Consider the following 24039-nt stretch of genomic DNA (forward strand, 5'->3'; position numbering starts at 1 on the left):
ATGATAAAACCAGATTTCAGGGTTAAATCTGGATTTATCATTTTAAGGACACTGTCATGCAGCCTTGTTGCCCACCACCACAGCTTTCACCGGGTCGACGCTTCTATCCAGTCAAACCCACAACCACTGGCATACACCTCGTGAGCCAATTGGCCTTTAGCATGTTAACATGCTAACATTTAGCATGAAACATTTAACATGTGTAGTTTCAAAGTTCATTCTTGAAACTCAACTTTAAGCCAACATGGATGAGAAGTCCTTAAAGTACTCAAAAAATGGAAAAGGAAATTTGAACATCTGCATTTCCATGATGACTGGGCAAACATCTGCTAAGGCAGATTATGTGATATGGTTGAAAGCTCCAAAACATATACTAAGTGGATCTTGAGGTGATATTGTTTTGTAAATTTAGCATGTTACCTTGTTAGCATTGAGGTTGTGCAACAGTACATGTCCTCATTTTCCATACTTACTTTTCAGGAGTAACATGCTCTGAAAATGACTTTTTCTAAATGCTGTCAGTTACTCCTAGAGGAGAACAGCGAAGTAAGGTTGTGTCTTTATAAAATCTAGCTTCTGATTCAGTTGACACTCACTTTTATAAGGAATTTAATCCCTTACAATTTCTACATTTAGGTTACAGCTTGTCGCCATTTGAGCTTCCAATGTGAAAAACTGTAGTGCAGCTCCTACAGGCTAGCTATTGTCTTTTGATCTTAAAAATCATACTTTTAGCGAATATATTATGTGATTAAAAAATGAAAAATGTCCTGTTCTTTTCCATTTTCCCATGCATCTGTAAGGAGTCATTTCCTGATTCGAGTCACTTCACCAAAAATAATTATAGGACTAATTTTTTCATGTGGAAGGTTAGAAGGAGCCACTTTTTCTCCTCTTATTCATCTAGTATGCCTTTAAGCCCCGTTTCCCTTAACAATGAGAGTATTTCTCACTAATGCTGCACAGGAGCGACTGATAACGAAAACTGACAATATTTGGACTGACCTCACGTCCACCAAGCTGTACAACCCAAAGTTCAACATCGTTTAAATTGTCTTTCTCCGGGGCAGTAACCCAGTGTTACTCATTCTTCTTCCCAGCACGGCTCTGAGGATTTGAACCTGTGACCTTGACCTTTGGGCTGCTGTCGCCCTCAGTTACAGGCTGCAGGCTCAGGCTGCCTACTGCTCTGTTATCTCTGCTCTGAGTGAACACAGGAAAAAGAAGAAATGGGAACATCGTGACCTGCAGCGCAGAGACCAAAGTCTTACTGGCTCATATCACTCTGTGAGCACTTACTCACAACTGAAAGGGATTATGGGAAATTGGGACATTTTATTGTTTCTGCTCCAATCATCTCTTTATCTGTCCGCCTTTCTCACCCTCCTGTCCTTACTTTTGTTTTCTCTTTGTCTCTCATCCCTCTCATCTCCCATCTTTTCTTCCTTTTCCCTTCCAGTTCACCTCGTCTTCCATACATCCTTCACTTCCTATCTTAATTATTTTCCATTCCCACTTCTCTCTTTCTCCCTCTCTTCCCTTCATCTGTCTCTCTCACCTCCTCATCCTTACCGTCATCCCTCGCCTCCTATCTTAATTGCTCTGCCCACAGAAGGACACAGTCAGGCCGGACTCCCTGCCGGCTGTATTGTCAGCAACAGTTTCATTGTAAGGAGCGTATTTAAAAAGAGAGCAGAGCAGTAGGAAAAAAGAGAGGAAATTGTAGAGACCTTTGTTTCCCTTTCAGCGTACCCTCCCAGCGGGGTTCAGTTACAACAGCTACTGCAGCGAGGAAATAAAAGAAACTTTGCTTAATGCCTCCCATTTTGGATGCTCTCGTTTAAAGGATGTAACACATTGAACTCATGAAAGCAGCAGGTGTTACATGGTCGGGGACATTTGGTGACACTTTGATTATGAGGCAGAAAGTGTAATGAAGTTTTTTGACAAAGGATGTCAGAAAATGCAAATGACAATGTTTTAAAGAAATTGAAAAAAAAAAAAAGTCTTAAAGGAAAATGCAAATCTGCTCTCTGTAAAGTTTTGGTGCAGCCAAATTAAGATACATTTTTTCCAAATTGGGGGTCAGATCAGAACATAACTTGGTCCATTTCAGCAGTAGAACCGGGACAATTACCTACAGATTTCTAACAAAAGCGGAACACATTGTTAGTGTACAACATGTATCAGAATTGTTGTTTTCTACGTACTGTTTGACTCCATTGTTGTCAAGATGCATCTGATTATGGAGTGACTCATGTTGTTTTGTCAAGACTGGCTGCTTTAGAGATACTGTGAGGAGACTGCACAAACTGTGATTGGGCTGCTTCAGCTCAGGGTAAGTAATGTAATATATACGATACATAATGTTCAAACAAATGGTTTAATAATCTCTAAGTCGATCGACAGAAAAGGAATCAACAACTATCAACACATCGTTTATCAAGCTGAATACCAAACATTCTGTGGGTCCAGCTTCAGACGGGAGAATAAGCTGTTTCTCTCTTTTATGTCTTTGTAAACTGAACACCTTTGGGTTTTGGACTGTTTGTCAGATGAAACAAGCAATTTGAAGACATCATCCTGGGCTCTAAGGAACTGTAATGGGCAGTCTAAATCTATCAGTCTTGTAGAGATGAAACAATTAAAAATACATTAAATGACCTATATATTAATCAACGATAAAAACAATCATTGGTTGCAGCCTGAGTAATATACAGTAACTCAATGAGACATAAAAAAAAAAATGTGTTAGTTATTTGTTCATACTTTACATCATTAACAGACTTTGTCTTCCAGTTGATTATCTGCACATCTGATTTCCATTCCAAACCCAGAAAAGAGGGATTTAGGCTCTGCTGTTATTAACTCGTTGCTTCACATTTTATTTCAGTTTTTATTGATTATTCTCTGTTTGTGTTTTTAGCTGTAATTGTTTGCAGAGATTTCTTTCAGATAAAACGTGTTGATATAATATTGTGTTCTGTCTTTTTTAATTTTCTTTGTCATTCTTTTTGTTTTTTCCCCTTTTAGATTATATTTATTTGATTTATTTAATGTTTTTTCTTTGTATTCACTGTATTTACTTTCGTCTCTTGCACACTGAGGGGTTTGTAGGGCGGACAGTGTTTTGTTTGTTGTTTGTTTGCAGTTTGAATGAAGAAGTGAGCCTTTAATTCATTAAGCACCTGTCTCTGTTTGTTCTAATTGGATTTGGGGGATTACGGGATTGTGTGTTTGTGGTCTGTATTTATGAGACTCAACGTTACAGGTCAGCAGGTTTACATTAACCTGAGAGTGTGTGTGTGTGTTTCTGTGCATTTCAGTCCGAATTCCCTATTACTGCATGGATCAGTGGGCACGTATGCATTCAGGTGTACTTTAATGTAATTGGCATTTTTTCTCTGTGTAAATAATGGGCTGACCACTGCGTGTAATGTGTACACACACACACACACACACACACACACACACACACACACACTCTCCTTGTTTCTGTGCGAGCGTCCCTGTAGACAGAAGTTAAAAAAACAAGGAGACATGACAACAACAAGACCAAAACAAATCAAGCAAAAGAAAAAAAAGGAGCACATATGAAATATTGATGCAAGAGGAGGAGAGGTGAGAAGAGCAAGGAAGCTCAAACCTATTTCTCATAGTTTTTGTCCCTGAAGAGAGGGGAGGGGGAAGGAGAGAAATGACAAAAATAAAAGAGAAATGAAGGGAAAAGGCCAAGAAACATCCAAACTGTCTGAGCAGAAGGATACAAGAGGAGGGGAGAGGAAAGAAGACAAGAGCGACAAGAAAATAAATTCATTGCATTATATATGTGAGACTTGCCCTTTCATTTTACAGTGTAGATCATCATTACAGTTATAATCATCATATTTTTTGTTTTAGTGACTTGAGTTGAGACAATAATCAGAAACCTGGATCAGATTCATCAGTTCAGCCTACAGCTCTAGTTCTGTGTAACAACTGTTAACCCGATAGGTGCCGGCTCATTAGAAAACCAACATCGACTCATACGATGGAAGGAAAAAAAAACCAAACAAAACAAAAATTTGGCCGCGCAAGCTCATCAAATGAGCAGTTGTAATGTCACGCTACAGGTGGTTCTGTCTCGGCTACTCTGCCTTTATATAGTAGAACTGAATTTATGAGTAACATACACGTTCACATATTTAACACTATCTTGCAGACACCAGCATCGGCATTCAGTAAGAGCAGTTTGTGTAGTTTGCAACTGTCTCTGTAAATAATTTAATTACTGGTGAAAGAACTAATTACTATGACTAATGTAATTAAGCCTACATACGTAGCTGATATAGCAGAAATGTACGTAAAGTTCAAAGGTAAGCTTATTTCATGGTCAGATGACTGTTTTGAAGGACACACAGAGAAATTTGGGGCTGTTTCTACATAATTTGCCACTGGCTGGAAAAATTGCTATGGGAGGGTGTTTCCTACATCCACTCTATTCCGAAATCTTGTTTTTGTGGCTGACATAAAGGAGAAACCTGCTTCCCAAGCGGTGTGTGATCGAGAAGGGCAGTCAAGTCTTAACTGCATGTTGACAGACAGAGGGAGGACACTCAGCTTTGCTGGGCAGAAATGATATGAGAGAGAGGCTGCTGAACTGAACGCACTGGCAGGAGGAACACTAGCACAGACCGCTCGTTGAGAATCGCCGTTCTGACACCAAATTAACACACAATAATCACACACAGGCGTACAAAACAACACACGAAAGCTGCCGTGAGCCATGATATATAAAAACACCCTGCACATGTCCACATCAATCATGTTACACAAATTATTGACAGAAGATGTCAGACACACTGAGCAGGGCACAAATTACAGATGAAAGGACATTCGATTTTAATTAGAGTTCATGTATTTCTATTATGCTTCATTAGAAATGCGAATGGTTACTTATCAGTTTTTCCAGACCCCCCCCGAAACTCGAAATTTTGTTGCTTCCAAGAGAGCTCAGGTCTCTTAAGGGAGCTAAATCAGGCAGCAATTAAAAGTTTCCTACCACAACATAATTGGGAAAATATTTGTAGTACTGTATATAAACGTACGGGTCGGGCAACTAAGGGCTCCAGCTCCTGTAATTTGCCAAAAATGCCATCTGAAATGATGACTTTAATTGCAGAGGAGCAGGGCAAAGAGTAATCGAGTCTGAATCGGCCTGTATTCTTGTTTACCAAACCCTGGATAAGAGAATATCCAGGTTTCTGTAACCAGGAAAAACGAAGACATAACAGGGATAGTCCAAAAACCTGAACATACTTGACATACTAATGTTCAGGTAAATGCACTGAGAGAGGTTTTTATATAAAAATGTGAGAATAACTTGTTATTGAAAGTTGCGACTTGAATGTGAACGTTGAACAGTGATGTGAACAGTGTTGTATATACTGGAACTGGACTGACATGAAAGCTGGAGATTTGAGACTCGACATCATGGCCTAAGTGAAGTGACTTTGCTTCAACACCGCCATTAACCCAACCGGCTGTATGTCCAGCTCTTCTTTTCCTTCCCTACCTGATATTCTCAATTTAATGTCTCCTCTTTTTAACCTCATATCCATCCTCCCTTAAATCCCCAGAGAGAGAAAGAGACAGATGAATATGCAATGGGACGAGTCAGAAAGAGGTTAAGCTGTCACTTAAGGGATATTCTCCTCTTCCTTTCTCCTCTCGTTACTCCTTTGCCTTTTCTCTCAATCCCTCTGTTGTTCTTTCTTTACCTCCTCCGTTTTTCTCTCTCCCCACTCTAGTCATGAAACATTGTATTTTTTGGGAATTTTTCTTTAAAAAAAACCCCATCAAAAGTCCAAGTCTCTGTTCTCTCTTCCCTCTGCCTTTTCTTTCTTTTTTCATACTTTATTGTACCCTTTTCATTCTTCCACTGATGATTATGAGCATGTTCTCTTTATATTCCCCCTGATTTATAAAACGCTAACACAAGGCTTCATTAGCGACACATTCACATACTCTTTCACTTGTCTCCCTCTTTTAAATGAAGGGATGTCTGAAATCTCTCTCTCTCTCTCTCTCTCACACACACGTTCTCTCAAGAGGACATCTCGACAGAAGTATTTTGTCAATTGCAGACATGTCTCCTCTCTCTCTCAGCGAAGTACAAAACACAGGGGAACAAAGAAAGAAAAGTTGAGAGGGAGGGGAAAGGGAGGGAGGAAGAGGTGAGAGAGAGAGAGAGATGGACATGGAGAGAGAGAGAGAGAGAGAGAGAGAGAACGAGAGAGAGAATGAAAATGTCAGATTTGATGTTATTGTCTGCATGTCAGGATTTCCAATCTACAGCTGGTTTGATTGACAGGAGGGGGGGGTGGAACTTGTTGTTTAAGAGCCAAAATAATAGAAACTAGAAAGCAGAGAGCTCAGCCTCCACTGAGGCTGCACAATCCGCTACACTTGTTATTGTAATGATAGAAATGTTGTTAATCTGCACAGCAAATCATTTTGATCAGACACTATGTCCGCTGAGTAAGAGCCATTTAAATGTACAATATATAGCCAAAGTATGCTGACACCTGAACACAACACTCATATGTCATAGTTGATCATTTCATTCCAAAACTATGCAAATTAATCTGCTAATTTCAGGCTTTGCACCAGATTTTGGAACATGGCTGCAGGGATTTCCTCCCATTCAGCCACAAAAGCATTAGTGAGGTTCAACACTGATGTTGGGCAATAAGGCCTGGTGTGTGATTTTCCTGTAGCATGACATACCATAAAATTCTGGAAGATCATTCTAAATTTGCATGCAAAGACATCAGCAATAGTTGGTGCAATTGCAAACATTTGTTTACGCATCGCCTACAATAATTTTGCCTGTTTTTCTGAGAATCACTACAGAGCCTCCAGGCAAATGTTGCCCTCATTTGCACGAAGTTAAAATGTCTTTTAAGTCGTTCTAGGAAAACAATATGAATATGTCATTTTTTTTATTGTACCATCCAAATACTTTGGGTACCCATATTTGGTGACAATTGGACCATATTTTGTAAAATTCTAAATGCCCGATCACCCTCACCTGCACTGAAAATAATCTTACTTGGCCTGTGGCAAAACTTTTCAAACTTAAGTGAAATCTGGTAAGTACTTCTACTTGATTTCCTGCAAACTACCAGACAAGCAAGACCAAAAAGATAACCTCCTTGGTGTAACAGCAATAAGCAAACAACCAAACGCTCTGCTTTGTTTACAGGAAGTGCAAAATCTTGCGAACCAAACTAATACATGTGCATACTCATTAACTCAAGACAGTCATGCATGAGGACTGAGATGGTAGCAATGTATTCAGCAGCATTTTTGGTAATTAAAATGTAAAAAGCATTGAAGCACCTGGTCGGAAATAAAGGAAGTCTGTCTTGGTGACCTTGGTGCATAAATTGTGAATACACAGTTTAACTGCTTCATGGTATTATTCATAACATAAGAGTCAACTGAGCAGGAAACAAAATTCCTAATTCCAGAAAACCATAAAGCCAAAAGTCTTTAAAAGTTCATGGAAGTTTTTGGGATATTTACCAACAGCTCAGAAGTCAAACCTGAAGCCAGAATTTCCTCTGAAGAGGGTTTCAAAAGCTTGATACCAAAACAAAAGCTCCAACCTTTAGAAAAAGCGACACCACCTTCTGAATAATTGAAGTCAAATAAAGCTACTTTTCAAATTAAAGTAAGAAAACGTGTGTCCTTGTTTGAATGCGAGCGGACAGACTTTACACACTGGATCACATTTACTTCAGCGACTCTGGATGATGAATGACATTTGATGAATGTTTTCCTCCAGAATGGAAAGAAAGTGCTTAGAATTTAACTTAAATATACTCCCTAAATATACTTTCATTACTTTTCTTTTTGACTGGACAGGAAATGCGAGAAGAAGAAGAGGCCAGCTTTAATCCAAATACTGAATTCTCTGAAAAAACATCAAGGCAATTTCAAACACAATGAAGGTGTAATAAATAAAATGTGGCATACAGTATTCCTCTATAAACATTTCATTATTTCCCCTCCTGAAGAAAAACCCTCTTAAAAGTATATACACTTTCCGATATAGTTGTGCTCGAGGCGAACAGAGAGCAGTGGGGCGAGGCCGGCGAGTCGAGCCCAGAGAGGAAACAACAGCAGAACAGAGCCGAGGCTTTGAACTGTGGGTAGGTTGGTGATTGATTTATCAGGCCTGTTCCTTCAGAGCCTCATTTCTCACTACAAACAGGAGAGTGCTGATCAGAAGTGAGTGTAAATCAACACAAACACGACGACGTACAGTTCACATGACTGCAGGCTGAAATAGCTGTACTTCTTAAAAGTCCGTTTACCTACAGTATGCTGCCTTTAGCACCTTATCCAATTATTGGTATAATATGTTTTATGTTTCAGAGTCACTGCCAGCATTTCTTTGTTCATCGATTCAACTCGGCCTGATAAAGAGAAAAAAGCTGCGCACAGCATGTACTGCAGGGTTGGAGCTGCTGGCAGCTGCAAGATAAACATGTGATCAGAAAAAAACAAAACCACAAGTGTTTGTGGTAGAGAGACCACACACAACCCGCAAAAATGTAATCAAGGATCTTTTATTAACAGTGACAGGAGCAAATGCGTTTCGCTCAGTGCTTCATCAGGCTCATGAAAATGTGCAGTAAATACACACCCACACCGTTTGTGTAGTGATTAGCAACGGCATACAAGTATGTAAAATAGGCTTGATCAACTCAGTATAGGTTCAAATGTCAAAACATATACAGCCTACAAAAATAAAATGGAGCAACACACAGGGAAGTAATGGAGGGAAAAAAGAAATTAAATACATAATTATAAAATAAATAAAACTCTTGTCAGTATATTTTTGCAAGTTGAGTGTGCGGCCTCTAAACTGCAAACACTGGTTTGTTTTTTCTGATCAAATAGGTCTGATGTTGTGCTCATTGACAGCTGTTTCCCAGGCTGGAAAGACAACCGCGCTAATGAAAGCTTTGTAGGCGCATTTAAGAATTGGGACATCATCTGCCTGTGCCAGAGACAGAACAATGACGAGAGAAAAACTGGAGCAAAAATAGCTACAAATGTGGATGAGGTCATTGCAGCTGTTGTTGTACGTTGACTACTCCTGAAATCCAAATATTTTTTTCAAGCAACCACCACCGCAGCATCCATGTCGACTGAGCATAATGTTGGCAAGGCGGATATATCACTCGTCACTGATTGGTTAGGACAAAATAAGTCACCCCTCCCAAACAGAAAACGGTTAACATTTTGGAGGCATTTGGTCATAAACCAAACTAATTTTTGATTTGACCTCATGATGGCGCTAGATGAAAAGTCAGGGGATCACCAAAGTTATTTCAATCCATTCAGCGGTGCATGACTGTCCATACAAAATTTCACAACACACCATTTAGTAGTTGTTGAAATATTTCATGCCAAACCAAAAATTCCAACCTCATGACTTTAACCAAAGTCATTAGGATACTTGATCTGGGACCCATGAATATCATGTTTTCTGGCAATCCACCCAGTAAATGTTAAACAGTATTTCACTGGATTATTGAAAACTTTGACGTGCTGGTGGCACTAGATGGAAAGTCAGGTGATCACCAAAGTCATGATGATTCATCCTCTGGGGACCATGAATGTCTGTACTAAATTTCATGGCAATCCATCTAATAGCTGTTGAGACATTTCACGCAAAAACATGAACCCAACGGTGGTCCTAGATTAAAAAAAAAAGGGAAATCGCTAAGGTAAGTAGGATTCATCCTCTGGGAAACATCTCTGCACCAAATGTCATGTCAATCCATCCTATAGTTGTTGAGATATTTCAGTCTGGACTGACCAACCGACTGACCAACATTGCAACATTACTTTTAGAGCAATGCCGCTAGCTTGGCTAAACATATAAGGTCATATATAGACTATCTTTGGCAAAGATTATCATATTTCACCTCTACTTAGCACTTGAAGTGGTGATCCTAGATATCTGTTAATCCCTTTTCACTAAACAGTCACAATCTATTACATTCAGATTCAAGCATGTTACCTACAATACAAGCTTAGGAATCTCTGTGGACATTCCATCTACAGCGAGATACAAGAACAGATTCATTTTCTCAGGAGGCTGAATTCATTTAGGGCAGATAGATTGTGTTTTCTTTCTCCTAAACTCTTATACAGTCGTTATGTAAAATTACATCACCATTTTATACATCTGTCTGAGGCTGTCTAGACTGTTAAGAATATGCTCAAAGACTCTGGGCCAAACACTTGAGTCAGAATTTCAAGCTGCATGTACAAAAAGACTGTTGAATCTAGCTGGTAGTGTTACATCAGATCCTTCTCATGTTTTATTTGGGGAAAGTGAGCTCATGCAGTCTAATAGATGGTTCAGAGTTCCACAGGTTAGACTTAACAAGCTGTAGAACTCTTATTTTTCAGTCTACTATGCTGTTAAACAAAAAGAGGGACACAGCAGGCCAAGAGCGATATGCAACTAGCCAGGAAATGATGGCTGGTTCAAACTGCTGGTTAGAGCTGCTGATACTCAATGTGATGTTGAGATCGTACCCGGACAGTTAATTAGCAGCAATGAAATGAACGGCGACTGTTTGGGTTGTAGCTGAATCTATATGTGCGCCACAGGACATCTATTCTGAATTGTGTTGCTATCTATGTTGCCTACTGTACCTCTCATTGTTATAATGTTTCCTCACTGGACTTTACAGACCACGGCAGAGTTTTCAAGCCAGTGCTGAAGTGTGTTAAGTCACAGTTCCTCTACTTTTGATTCCAATAAAACTCAGTATTGTTCTTCTACTGGTGTCAAATTTTTCTAAAAAAGAAGTCTGGCTCTCAATTTCGCTTTTTCTAATCTGTGTCTGGCAGCAGTTATATTTGAAATATTTTGACATTATGACATTAAATCTCCTCTAATCAATATTTGTTATGTTAACAATGGATCAAATGATGTGTGAAAGGTGTTGCTTGTAGTGACAAATACACAGAATTATCACCAACTCTGCAGTGTTTTTCGGTCTTTTTTAGCTCATTGTTTTGGTATTACCACTGTCTTCTGTTTTAATCAAAAAACCTCTAACTTACTGTACACTACCTGCTCAGCACCAAACGGCAGACAGAAAAATGAGCAACTAGATGGTGAAGAAAGTGGAACATCTAGCAGATGAAGAGGCAGATATTTTCCTCAGGAGTACGTGGAGACCAGACCAGAGCTAAAAGGAGAGTGAAAAGGCCAGAAACACGACTCCAAATGAATGATAATGTTGCTCCATAACTGATGGATGTGTAAATAGGCAGCTGTTTGCTAACATGCCCGACATAATACGTAAGCGTTGTGTTTTTAGCTTGTTCCGATGCTGCGTATTACTAAGTGCTAAGTTGGATTTATCAGAGCTTTACAAAAAAATCTGTTTCCCAGCTGTAATTACGACATGAATTCTCTGGTATTAAATGGAACTTTGCAAGTTCGAAGAAGTTATGATAACTCTATACAACATCAACGCGTCGACAGTCCAGTCTCCAGTGTGCGTGGAGCCCAGGTGGGACAAAGAGGTGCAGCTGGAGGGAGGGAATTTTAAAAAATGGCAGGACTATGGAAGTTACCTTCCTCGTCTACTCTGGTTACTCAAAAGAAAAGAGTGAAAAGAATTCCCAATTTTTGAAAAAATAATACAGGGGAGTCTTATGACGTCCATGTTTTTAGTTGCATAGCAACAGTGTTCTCACATGTTTAAAATCACTTGTATATCAAGGCTATCATGTACTTGACAACCCATATCAAAAATACTCATAACATCAATGTAAAAGGTGGGAAAAACATAAAATGCATCACTTCCTGGAAGGAAACGTTACACGTTACAGTGAGTGTTAGAGCAGCCTATACCAAATAGAAACGCCTCCATGAACTGGATACAGAATGAACTACAGCTGAGCAGTCAAAGAGAAGCAAAATGGAAATTATGATAAAATGTAAAAAACTGTTACTGAAATCCTGAACTGGAACCCTGAATTTAAGTCCCAGGCCCTAAAATGGTCCCTGTGGAAAGGTCCTCACATTTAGAGGATTGTCCTCTCAAACACACACACACAGTCGTACCAAGGAAAATCCAGAGAGACAGATCAGAAAGTGTGTGAGTTCAGAGAGCCCAGAGAGAGAAAACTAGAATCCACAGCGATACAACTGCTCCTCTGGGCTTGGAACATAAAGTTCACACACTCGAGGAGAACGTGTCTGAATGTGTTTATATGAACGAAAGGAAGAGAGAGACCAAAAGAGAAAGAAAAATCTGTGTCTGTGAGTGTGTGTGTACACCTGCAGGGTACACGCTAATAACATGCACCACTGAAGCGCACACAGAGAAACTAACAAACCCTGTGGAGGCTGGAGTCCATGTACTGTCCCAGATTATGCTTTCCATATCTAATATATCTATCCATCTATCTGTATCATCCATCCATCCATCACTAGTTTTCTGTTGTTGATCTACACTGAAACCATGAGGAGAGTATGGAGGTTAACATAAAACTGGTAAATCCCAAAACCAAAAACAGACGTGAAAGAAAGGAAAATGTTTCGGGGCCACGGCTGCATGCATCAGTAACTCACTGATGACATGTGTTTCGCTGCCATTTAGCTGATACTGCGAGTGGAGTTTGGATTGACCAATATCACTACTAAGATATTACTGATTAACTGACTTTATTGGTTTATTTATTGCACAGGATGGTTGCCATATGCCACATACTGCTGCACTCACATCGTGTTTCAGCTCAACCACCAGACAAGAACATCGATATTAGACAATTCTGCAAAAACCCAGATTATGTTCAATAACAACTTTTTAAAATGTTTTCTTTAGACAATATCTGTGGAGGGAAAGTTCACAGGGCTCTAAGGATAGAGAGAATCGTATGCTTTACAGATTGTAAAACCCCTTAAGGCAAATTGGTGATTTGTGATATTGGGCTATATAAATAAATATAACTTGACATATTTCCTAAAATGGACGCTCCAATTGTAACCCATTGAGGAGAAGATGAAATAATATCAAGGTATTGCTCTATCTGACCACCGACTGATTAGAACTGTTGGTCACACAGACCAGGAGCCAATCAGCAGTGAGGATTCACGCCACAACATGCAAGAGCAAATAGACTGGTGGAAAAAGCACATAGGAGTCCTTAGGAAGGAGGCAGCTACTTTCCCTCCGTCTGGCTTTAACTGACTCGACCATAAAACCCTCCATTCACCAGCAAAGATGTTACAATACAGTCTGCTTTTCCCAATCCATCAGTTCATAATGATCTAATTCAAATGGTAAAGTGGAGATATTATGACTGAGCAGTTAATTTGGAGCAAAGGGCTGTAAAACAAGATGAACTTTCAAAGGGTTTTCTGATTCTTGTCCCTGCTTGAAAAATGAAATACTTTTCTCAGGAATGTTTTTAATGCACAACACAGAAGCACATTATCAGTCTGGCTTTTCATTTCATTTTGCACACAATGCTGCATTTGATTGTTTTACCGACTGGTGAAAACAGCTAATTAGTTTTCTGTCAAACAACTCTACATTTAAAAATCAGCCTGCTTCTGCTCTGCCGTAATGTTTTATCAGCTGATGTCTTTATGTTCTCTTTGATAAATCAAGCACAGAAATGGGCCGTTTGGTCCCACCAGCGGTGACTGCGGTTTCAGGAGGTTAAGGGTCATGTGAATTATGTTGCATGTGACAATAATTACAAAACAGTTAACTGATGATATATTAGGAAATGAAAATTAACATAGTCAAAATGGCCATTTATTTTACAATTAATTAATTAGTGTGTAGGCTGTTGTTTGGACTTGAATCTATATATAACATTAGAATCTGTCAATTTAATGTGTGCAGGTTTGGTTTCGGGAGTGATGAGATATTCCCTGGGTGCAGAACCAAAATTATATATGAGCTTTGGCACACATCAGTGTGTGTTGGTATGTGTCCACTGGATTTCATTTAGAGTCTGAATTCATTATCTATACATAGTGACATACTTTAATATGTGTGTGTGTGTGTGTGTGTGTCCACCTGCAGGGCACATGCTAACAACATGCATCACTGCAGCACACAAACTAACTGAGCATGTGCAAACATGTGCTGTCCTACATACAGCACACAAACACGTTCATGTTGAAGGGTGGATGAGAAGAACGTGTCAGACTTTTAAAACTTTTAAATGCAACATGCCTCCACCCCCCACGCCACCCACCCCGCCCCACCTCTGTGTTGATTTTAGGTTAACAACTAAAAAGCAGAAGTAGAGAGACAGACTGTAAACAGAGAAAGAGAGGGAGAGAGCAAGTGACAGAGACAGATCAAATGACAGGGGGAGCTAGCAGGAAATGCTACATCCCTTCACACATACACAAACACTGGAAATGTGATTGACAGCTCCCTCAAGGGCTGTAGTGAATTATTCAGCACAGTCTGATGGACCGACAGACAGGAGAGCATACAGAGAGACAGAACATCAGTCAGAGACGGACTGAAAGGAAGACAGACAGATAGTGAGACAGGCAGACAGACAGGCAGAAGGCTGTAGATCATCAAAACTTACCTCCAGGCATATTTTTATTCATAATCAATAACTGTATTGAATTTTACATAAACCTATGTGCATTCACAGTCCCAGGATTTTAAAAATTCTTAAAAGAGACCTTTCAAATTCAATGTGTTCCTTCACCTGCTGCTGGCCTCCAACAAGGAAGAAAAGTTACAACTCAAGCAAACATCGACAAAAAAGCAGCTTGTAGTTAACGCATCACAGCCAATTACACAGGCTAACCAATCAGCTTTCAGCTAACAGTGCTAGTTAGCCTCAGACAGATACAGTACAACGGTTTTGCTGTTGCTTCACAGTAAAAGTCTTTCAGGCAGGGGAAGTGATTATGGCTCAAGGCTTTTATTGTGAAACAGCTGCAAGTGCAAGTGATTTTCATTGTTGGAGGATCAGTTTTACATACTGAACGGTTCCGCTGCAAAGCTGCAGTCTGGCAAAATCTCAAACAATCTCAAACAAATCAACATAATCAACGTAAGTGACACCTTTTCTTTCCCTGCGGGAATCTTCAATTCCAATAATGAATGCAAATGTAACCACTCCCTGCAGTATTTGCTCGAGTTGTAAGATTTTTCTAATTTCAACAATATTTCAGGAAAAAAAGGAGTTCCAATCCGACGGATGCTTGTGGATGCAGCACAACTTCATTTTCCCACATAAAAAATTATGTTTAAAACTGCTGTTATGCTCCAGCTGAAATAAATTTAAACCTCAACTAGACAAATGAGAAATACCAATGACAGACTTTTTTGGTCAACACACTCCACCACCTCAAACATCAGCAAACCATTTCTAACCTTCTACCTGAACTAAACCGTCAGTAACATAATAAAAATGAATCCTTTGACTAAAGGAGCTCACGCAGTGCGGTACTCAGTCAGGAAGTAAACACTCCTTGACAGGCTGAATTCAGGGCACACTGTCCCCACAACCAGACCACCAGTTATTACTGGAGCCCAGAAAGAGCTCACATTTACCTTCCAATGCAACACTCAGCTCAGCTCACTGCACTGTTCAATGAAGGCTGGATTCATTTTATATTTCACGTTTGCATGTTTGAAGCATTTGAGTCAACAACAACAAAAAAAAGGTTATCTACTGTAAAGACTACCAAATGTGTTTCCCTTTCTTCCCATTATATTTTTAGTTTTAAACATTATGGCAACTTATCGCAAAACAACAACAAAAGCAAATTGTTTTACAATTTTTCAGACCACTTGGACTAAACAGACTGGAACTAACTAGAGCCCGGCCTATAAATCGGCCAGGCTGATATATTGGCTGATATTAGTTCATCGCAGATATATCAGTATCGGCGTATATATGTCAGACGATAAATGACAAGAAACTGAAGTACAGAAATGCCAAAGATGTGTTTGAAAAAGTGTCACGATTCTACAGTTTGTCCACCAGGAGTAGTGACAAGTTTATTTTTCAAATGTAAAATTTCCTGGCCAGTACATTTCTTGGTCGCAATTAGCAAAAATGTTTATGTTGTGTAAAGATAATATTGGCCGATATGTCATTATCTGATTTTTCGAACTCGCAAATATCAATATCCTGTATCGGCGCGCTATAGAACTAAATCTGCAGATTATTTTGCCCATTAATTGATTAACCGTTTAGTGTATGAAATGGCAAAAATAGTTAAAATTGCCCATTACAATTTCTCAGAGCCCGAGGTGATGTATTTGAATTGCTTGTTTTGTGTGACCAGTTCAAAGCTTATTCAATTTAAAATTTGGTCTCTTTCCTTATTAAATTATTGAAACCATTATTATTCAATTTTCAAAATAGTTACATTTTCTGTTGATTGACTAATCGATTAATCTACTAATTGTTCCAGCTCTAAATCAGGCAAACTATACTTTATCACACCCTCCTTGAGTCTGTGTTTCTTTTAGACTTTCATGAATCTCTCATTCATTTCCCTGGTGGATGCTGCAGGATCATAACTTGAGGGCAAAAGAAAATGCAAAGATGCTTAAAGAAACCTCTCCAGCCCTGTCTGAGCAAATTACTTTACCAATTCAACCCTAGTTAAAAAGTAGAGAGATTAAAAAAACAGGTTACATTTACCTGACAACCTATTATCATACATTGTCCTGTCTCACCACTCTCTCTATAGCAGAAATAGAACAGCTGCTATTTTACCACCTAATCGTCTAAGGTTGTACTCTGATCCTGAACAAAATCCCCAACCAGACAAAGAAGCAGCTATCATTTCCTGCTGCCATCTTTGTTTATGTCAGGGGATGAAGAAGTTCTTCAGTTAGGAATGCTCAACCAGTGTCACATATAGTAAATCCAGGAGACCTTGAGGTTCTCTTTGAGATGAAAAAAAAAGAACACACTAGTCAACGAAAAAAGAAAGGTATTTTCTATACTGTCAAAATAGGAAATTATGAAAAGAGCAGGGTGACATGCAACAAACATCCCTGGTCAGATTTGGATCTCTGACGTTGCAGTCACGTGATATGCAAAACATTTTTGGTTACACAGTACAAGAAGGATCGTAATGGTAATCATAGATGTCTGCCAAATAACTCAAAGATCTCAACTGACACAAACTGGAGCATCAATAGAACATTATTAAAGTGAGTCTTTTCTCACTGAAATGAGAGATTCAGTTTATGATGGAAACCTTTGCAGTAGATCATCGATTCAGCAGTGCAGGGCTCTGAAAATATTAAAACAAACGGGGATATATAAGAACAAGAATAGACTATAAGGAGGACCCCATGCCTGTGTTTGGCTTGGGCCTCCAAAACACTTCATCTGCTCCTGTCTGTGTGATAGAAAGGACGAAAAAGATGTTCCAGGTCTGAAAAAAGGCCAGTGTGACATGTTAAGTCTATAGATGGCAGCATATTATAAAAGTAAAAGATCTGACAAGAGGACCTGCTGACATTTTTCCTTTTATTGTCATTTTTCCAACATGGCTGCCAATCGCTCCTTACCCCAGGGAGCCACCATTTAAAGAGAATCTGAGTGACAGGCCCCGAAATTAAAATGAAAAGTAAGAGCAATAATCACTGAGAGTCACTTCATTTATGAATGAACAGTGAAGCAATGCCTCCTTGAACACCCCCACCACCACCACCACACACACACACACACACACACACACACACACACACACACACAAAAGACTTGAATGATTCAGCGTATTGAGCTACACTGAGGCTGCCAGTTAGCCACTCGAGTTGATTATTAGCTGCGGCCGGATGGACACCGCTAACAGTCAGACCACCTGAGCTGAGTGACCATTTGGAACCGATTCCCTTACTTCTCTCTGGCATTGATTGATCTGGGTGTGGCACAGACAGGAACCAAATGAATTGTCCTAAAAACTGCAACGCTGGCTGACCATTGAACTCCAGGCAGGACTGAAGCTGATGCTCTGTTGGTCCCTCCACCTGTCTGTCCATCTGTCCATGTTCTGTCTCCCTACCAGGCTTTTTATGTCTGTCTGATTGTTTGAAGATATTTCTTCAAAACCCTTTTAAAACAGGAAGAGGAATGTCTGAATTAAATGTCTTAAAAAACAAAAGAGTTTATAAAATGGTGAGACATGAAGTTGTGGACTGACTGCCCTAAAGCGACACTGCTACCAAAGCTAAGAATTACTCAAAAGTTAGTGCATTGGGGTTCAACCATGGAAAACTGGGTATTGCATTCAAAGATCGCGCCTCATTCATTCCTGTTAAAGTTACTGGGTGCATATGATGATAAAGTGTCCACGTGCCCATACAGCATGCGCCCAGAGTTCTTCTCCAGCCAAGCCAGATGAGAGCATGCGCGTTAGCGACTTCCTCTGGCTGACTTCCTGTTGGCTCCCTGCACCCATAAATAGGATGAAATAATTTAATAATACGGCTCTTCTAGACTTTCCAAATGTTATTGGACCTAATGGATCAAATTCTGATAATACAAAGAGTCAGTTCACAGGGGTTTCTTATGCTCAGAAAAATGTATTCACCCTTTTACAGCCGCGCCTTTTCTAATGATTGTATATGGGAAAATGTTTCACACAATTAACAATACAATTCAACAGCACCACAAACTACATCCTACAGATCATACAGATGAATCAACACCTCTCTAAAACAGTTTCAACAAAAACTGAACATTAAAACCTTCATGATGGTAGGATTTATTGGAGGACTGTTGCATTAGACTGCATTAGCTTTAGCTAGGTGGACCTAATAGCTGAGAGTATTTATGATCATTTGAAAATGTTTAGAATAAAACATCAATTAATCCTCTTCCAGTTTATGACACTCAACAAAATCAAGATTACTTTGTGATGAAGTGCTAAAATCACTTCTTGAGGGAACCCACATTCTCCCAAAGTGTTTCATCTGCTTCAGCTTCAGTTAGAGATTTTCTACAATTCCCAGAATGCCTTTCAACAACCCCCAAATAAAGAGATGTGACCTTGCTGCTTTTCAGCTGTGGATTTTAAATGTAGATGGAGAAAGCGATATCAACAGCAGAGCGAGAGTCTCCAGTCAAGAAAAGGTGAGTCGACCTTGATTCAAACTTCAACCTGTCTTCATATTGCAATGCATTATGGGCTCTGTCCTGCTCCCATGACTGTGGATATTGGTCTGTGTATCTCTTTTGAGATTCATTTTTCACCACGATAGTTGAACATCATGGGAAAATGAGAGATTGACACCAAAGCTTGATGTTTTAGATCACTGAAAAGTCCTCTGCTCTCACACTGCTGTGGGAAATATCTGGACAGGAAGTTTAATTATTAATATTCAGAATAAAAAAAGATGTGAAACAGACTGTAATCACCACTAGCTCTGCTCTGTTTCTCTGTCAGTATTTACATGGATTATCCTCTAATGACTGGCAGAGGACTGCAAGACAAAGAAGGCAAATATATATACATTTTTGTTTTTTTCTGTTCACCTTAATTAGAGGATCAGATCTGAATCACATGGGTGGGACAATGGGAATTTTCAGCTGCAGGTGAAACTCATGAGCTATTTCCACATGTGCTGAATAAATCTCAGTTCATCAAATTTTAATCAGACTCAAATCCGAGTCACACTGAGCACTGACCAACTCTCCCGGCAGCAACTATCACATTAAAACCAACTCATTCTCATTCTCCAGCTCTCAGCATCTTATTGTTGTTCATTAATGCAGATCATTACTGCGTCTGCATGTAATTATGGTCGTGTGAATTCCCGCATGCTCTATTTCGGAATTAGCTGATGTTAAAAATGTGTTTTCCTGTCCTCTTCTACCTTCAGGTCAGAGGTCAGCTGCAGCCCCGGAGCAGGTAGACAAGGGCTCAAGGACACTCCAGCAGGGCGGTTTACTCATTTACTCACACTGCTCTGTGAAAAACTGAGAAGTGATTTAAATTCTCTCTGAGGGGTAGAAAGCATTACAATCAGACCAGAGTAGTTGTACCCTATCAATCCCGCCTTTGTTGTTTAAGCGTCTTTAAGCAAGGCACAGATCCATTTCTCGCTCCAGTGTCTGAGCTTGACCTTTAACCTCCCTGTTAAAAAAAAGGAGGCTGAAGCAGCAAAAAGAAGAAAAACGCTACCGACTGCTTGTCCTGTACATTTTTGCCAGATAATTGAAACCATGTTCTGATTTGCTAAAAGTTGAAATAACTTAACACAGAAACACACGACTTCCTCCAACAACTTTCCACATTAACACGACAAGAACAAGCAGAGAAAAAACACTTCCTGCTGAATCGACAGCCTGACTGGCGTTGGAAAATATATTCAATAAAAAAAGTGTTTTCATTACTGCACAACTTTTCTGTCGAGTGCTGCAGGGTAGAACACAGTTTTTAAACTATTTTCTGACTATTTGTGTGTTTTATGAAAGCTACTACTACTACTTATTTGTAAGGCTTGTATGTTAGTACTGCATTAGTCTGGTCTGGGTCTTTTTGCCATGTAAACATCCTTAGATGTGTAGTATTATGCACAAATGTGGAGAAAGATATACTTTCATAGGTAGATTGTACTGGTGGAAGAAACACTCAGAACCTTTACTTATATAAAAGAACCAATACCATGATGTAAACATACTCCATTACAAGTAAAAACCCTGCATTTAAAACCCTACTACAGAAATATTATCAGCTAAATGTATCGCGGTAAAAGTACTTGTGTATATATATATATTACATTATTAGATTGTTAATGTTACATCAACACATAAGTATCATTTTACTGTAGTAGCTGGCCGAGGTGAGGTTTAACCCAGTGGCTCCCAGTCTAGGGGTCGGGCCCCCTCAAAAGAGTTACAAGATAAGTCGAAGGGATCATGACATGATTAATGGGAGAAGAAAGAAGATAAAACAAAGATCAGCAACAAAAAAAATGGGATTTTTTTTTTTTACTTTTCTCTAATTGAAGTTTTTTTGTGAAATATCGGAGCGTTTGGCCAAAGTATAGAGGGAAAATGTCTCCTCAGTGGAACTCACAGATGAACGTGACACTGCTTTTTTGTAAGAGGTCACAAACCAAAAATGTTGGGAACCACTGGTTTAATCTTTAACAATTTATTGTATTTTATAAGCTGGTCACATGTTTTTTATGTGAACACTTAATATGAAAAGTAACTAGTAACTATAGCGGTGAAATAAATGTAGTGGAGTAAAAAGTACAATATTTCCCTCTGAAATTGAGTAGAAGAAAAGTACCTCAAAATTCTATATTAATACAGTACTGAGTAAAAGTACTTAGTTACTTTCCAACACTATAGCTTGTAACATTGTACAAGTGTATTTTATTTCCAATAATCATATATTCTATATATTTATTATACATTTTTTCAGATTTAAGCAAATGTACTGTTTCCTTTTTACAAACACCAACACTCTTTCAAACACACAAGGACTGGACTTCTGTCACAGTTGACTCTCACTATGAGCATTTGGTCTCGGTCTTGACTTGGTCTTGGTCTTGACTTGGTCTCGACCCATTTGGATTCCCCCGGTGCCGCATGCTTTATTCATGTGATTACGGCAAACTTTAGTGAACATTTTTGCACATGAAGTTGTAAGTTTATTGCTAATTAGAGACGATTTCTTGGGATTTTGGAGGTTTCATTACCATCATATCATTTATCACATCATTTACCATTATGCCATTATATCACATCTGTGATGAGCTGAGTGTGAACCTGAACTATCAATTTGTTAATTGTGCTTCACAATGTTTCAAAAATAATCATTTCCAGAGACTTGGAGTGTTGCGAAACTTTCATATTCAAGCCAACACGTTGTCTCAAGTGAATGTGACTGAAGGAATTTTAATTAAAGCCAAACACATACAGTATCTAATGGTGACACAGGGCACGGTACACACAGTTCAAAGCACAGGACAGGACGTTAATTTGGGTGTGTTGTGGGTGGAATGCTCATTTAAAGATTTTGCACATGCATCCTCTCATTTTACATTTTATCAGTCTCACTGATGCTCCCATCCAAAACTACACTGAGATTCGGTTTCAAGATCACTAACATGACAAGCAGCCAGAGGAGGAGAGCAGCGGGGTCTGCACCACAGAGCTTGGGTGCTATTCCTGTCAACATGTCAGGACCATGACAGACAGAGGGACCGGGGAAAGAAACTGTATGTTCAGGCGACAGAATGCAACCGTCCAGATTCTGTCACAACCAGGACCAGATGAACAAAGAGGCTCTTTGAAGAGTCATTCGTTTTTTTACTATTACTGTTGGAAGGGTTGCGTGAAAGTGAATGCTTAAAATTCCGTTTTGTGGTAGAAGAATCTCACTCTTTCCTGGTCGATTTCTGCAAAATTCTGTCACCAGTTGATGCGAAGGGAAGGTAATATTTCGGGGGATAAGCGCACACACATGCAAATGAACGGGCACGGACGCACGCACAAGTAGCGAGCACGTACACACACGCGCGCACACACACACACACACACGTCCAGAGCACATCCCCAACAGTATCCTGTACGGAGTACAATGCTCACACGTGCACCGCGCTCATATTAAAACACACACCAGCACCTATGCACACACGCGCTCACGCACGCACGCACACCCCTCTTGTTCACCACACCACCCCAGCGGTCCTACCTCCAGACTTGCCCCAGCTGCAGGACGTGAAGTACGGTTTGAAAGACCCACATGCAGACGGTGCAGCACCTCCGGGGGGGCCGGACTCTCCCTGCCGTCGCAGGCAGGGCAGAGGACGTGTATACCGGAGTAGCATTCGCGGCGTTCCCCGCCGCCGCGCTCCCACCGCGCTGGTCGCTGTCCTTGGTGCTTAAAGTGTTGTCGCTCGCCGCGCCTGCCGCGCCTGCCGCGCCGGTCCCGCCGCCGCTCGCCGCTCCGTCCCCGCCGCTCAGATCCGAGTAGTCATACACGAACCACCTGAAACTCAATACCTGGACGACCGCGGAGGGCACCACGACGAAGACGAGCGTCAAGCCGAACCACCAGTAGTCACCTCTCAGGTAGTAGTCGGCGGCCAGCCACAGGTCGGTCGCACCGTCGGAGAAAAAGACGAGCAGGGCGCAGAGCACCCAGCAGCAGTCCAGCAGGGTGTAGGGTTTCCCGCCGGCGGCGCTGCAGCGGGGCCGGGCGGCGGGGTTCCCCGGCTCCGAGAGGCTCCTGGGCGTGTTGTCATCTTCCACAGACACCGCTGCTCCATCCGACTTAGCGGCCATGTTGGTTAGGATAGGAGAGAAAGACAGAGAAAGAGGTGGGGATACGGGAGAGAGAGAGAGAGAGAGAGAGAGAGAGAGAGGGAGCGAGAGAAGGGAGGGGGCTGGCTGTGTGCAGGAGAGAGAGAGTGAGAGAGATTACATCATAACTAGCCTCATCATCAGCCAATTAATTGTGAGCCATCATTACTAACAGCGCTTTTAACACCATGACACCAGCGCGATGTTTTCAGGACATTCAGCGTGCAAGCAGACAATTCTGCAAACACTTATGACCTGCTGGGTTTTTATGGTTTTATTCCCGGCATTAAATCAATCCCAGTTACTTTGCGCCGACTCTGCAGCAGCAGCGGCACTCCGCTGCACATGACAAGCCTGTTGTTAAACTCACATTAAGGTGGTTTTATATGCTCGTGCTGAGAAACAGTTCCAGACTGTTTCTCAGCACGTCACTGAGAGGAATCATCATTTCACTATGACTGTTGTAAACCCTTGACTGTTTTGCATCCTGTCCACTGTTTTCTGTGCTGGTCCTGCACAATGTGCTGTGCATTGACTCAAAATCATGACCCCCCCCCTTTAATCGATGAGAGATTGTGAGACAACGCATTCAGCACTTTACAAAAGCAGCTCAGGGCGACATTTTTTGGTTTTATTTATTAAGAGAACGGGCTTGCTGAGGTTTTGTCTCTCACT

General features: G+C 40.4%; 1 protein-coding gene across 3 annotated transcripts in view; it reads right to left on the reverse strand.

Moving 5' to 3' along the window:
* The window catches only part of xkr7 (XK, Kell blood group complex subunit-related family, member 7), an 83726-nt gene that overhangs the window by 40765 nt on the left and 18922 nt on the right, over positions 1-24039 (reverse strand). For all 3 annotated transcript variants that reach the window (XM_044210111.1, XM_044210110.1, XM_044210109.1), the window contains one exon: positions 22754-23451. In XM_044210111.1, coding sequence (XP_044066046.1) covers positions 22754-23346 — 593 coding nt within the window. In that variant the 5' untranslated portion in view covers positions 23347-23451. The remainder of the gene's footprint in view (positions 1-22753; positions 23452-24039) is intronic.

This window comes from Siniperca chuatsi, linkage group LG10 (genome assembly GCF_020085105.1).
Source record: "Siniperca chuatsi isolate FFG_IHB_CAS linkage group LG10, ASM2008510v1, whole genome shotgun sequence".
NCBI lineage: Eukaryota > Metazoa > Chordata > Actinopteri > Centrarchiformes > Sinipercidae > Siniperca > Siniperca chuatsi.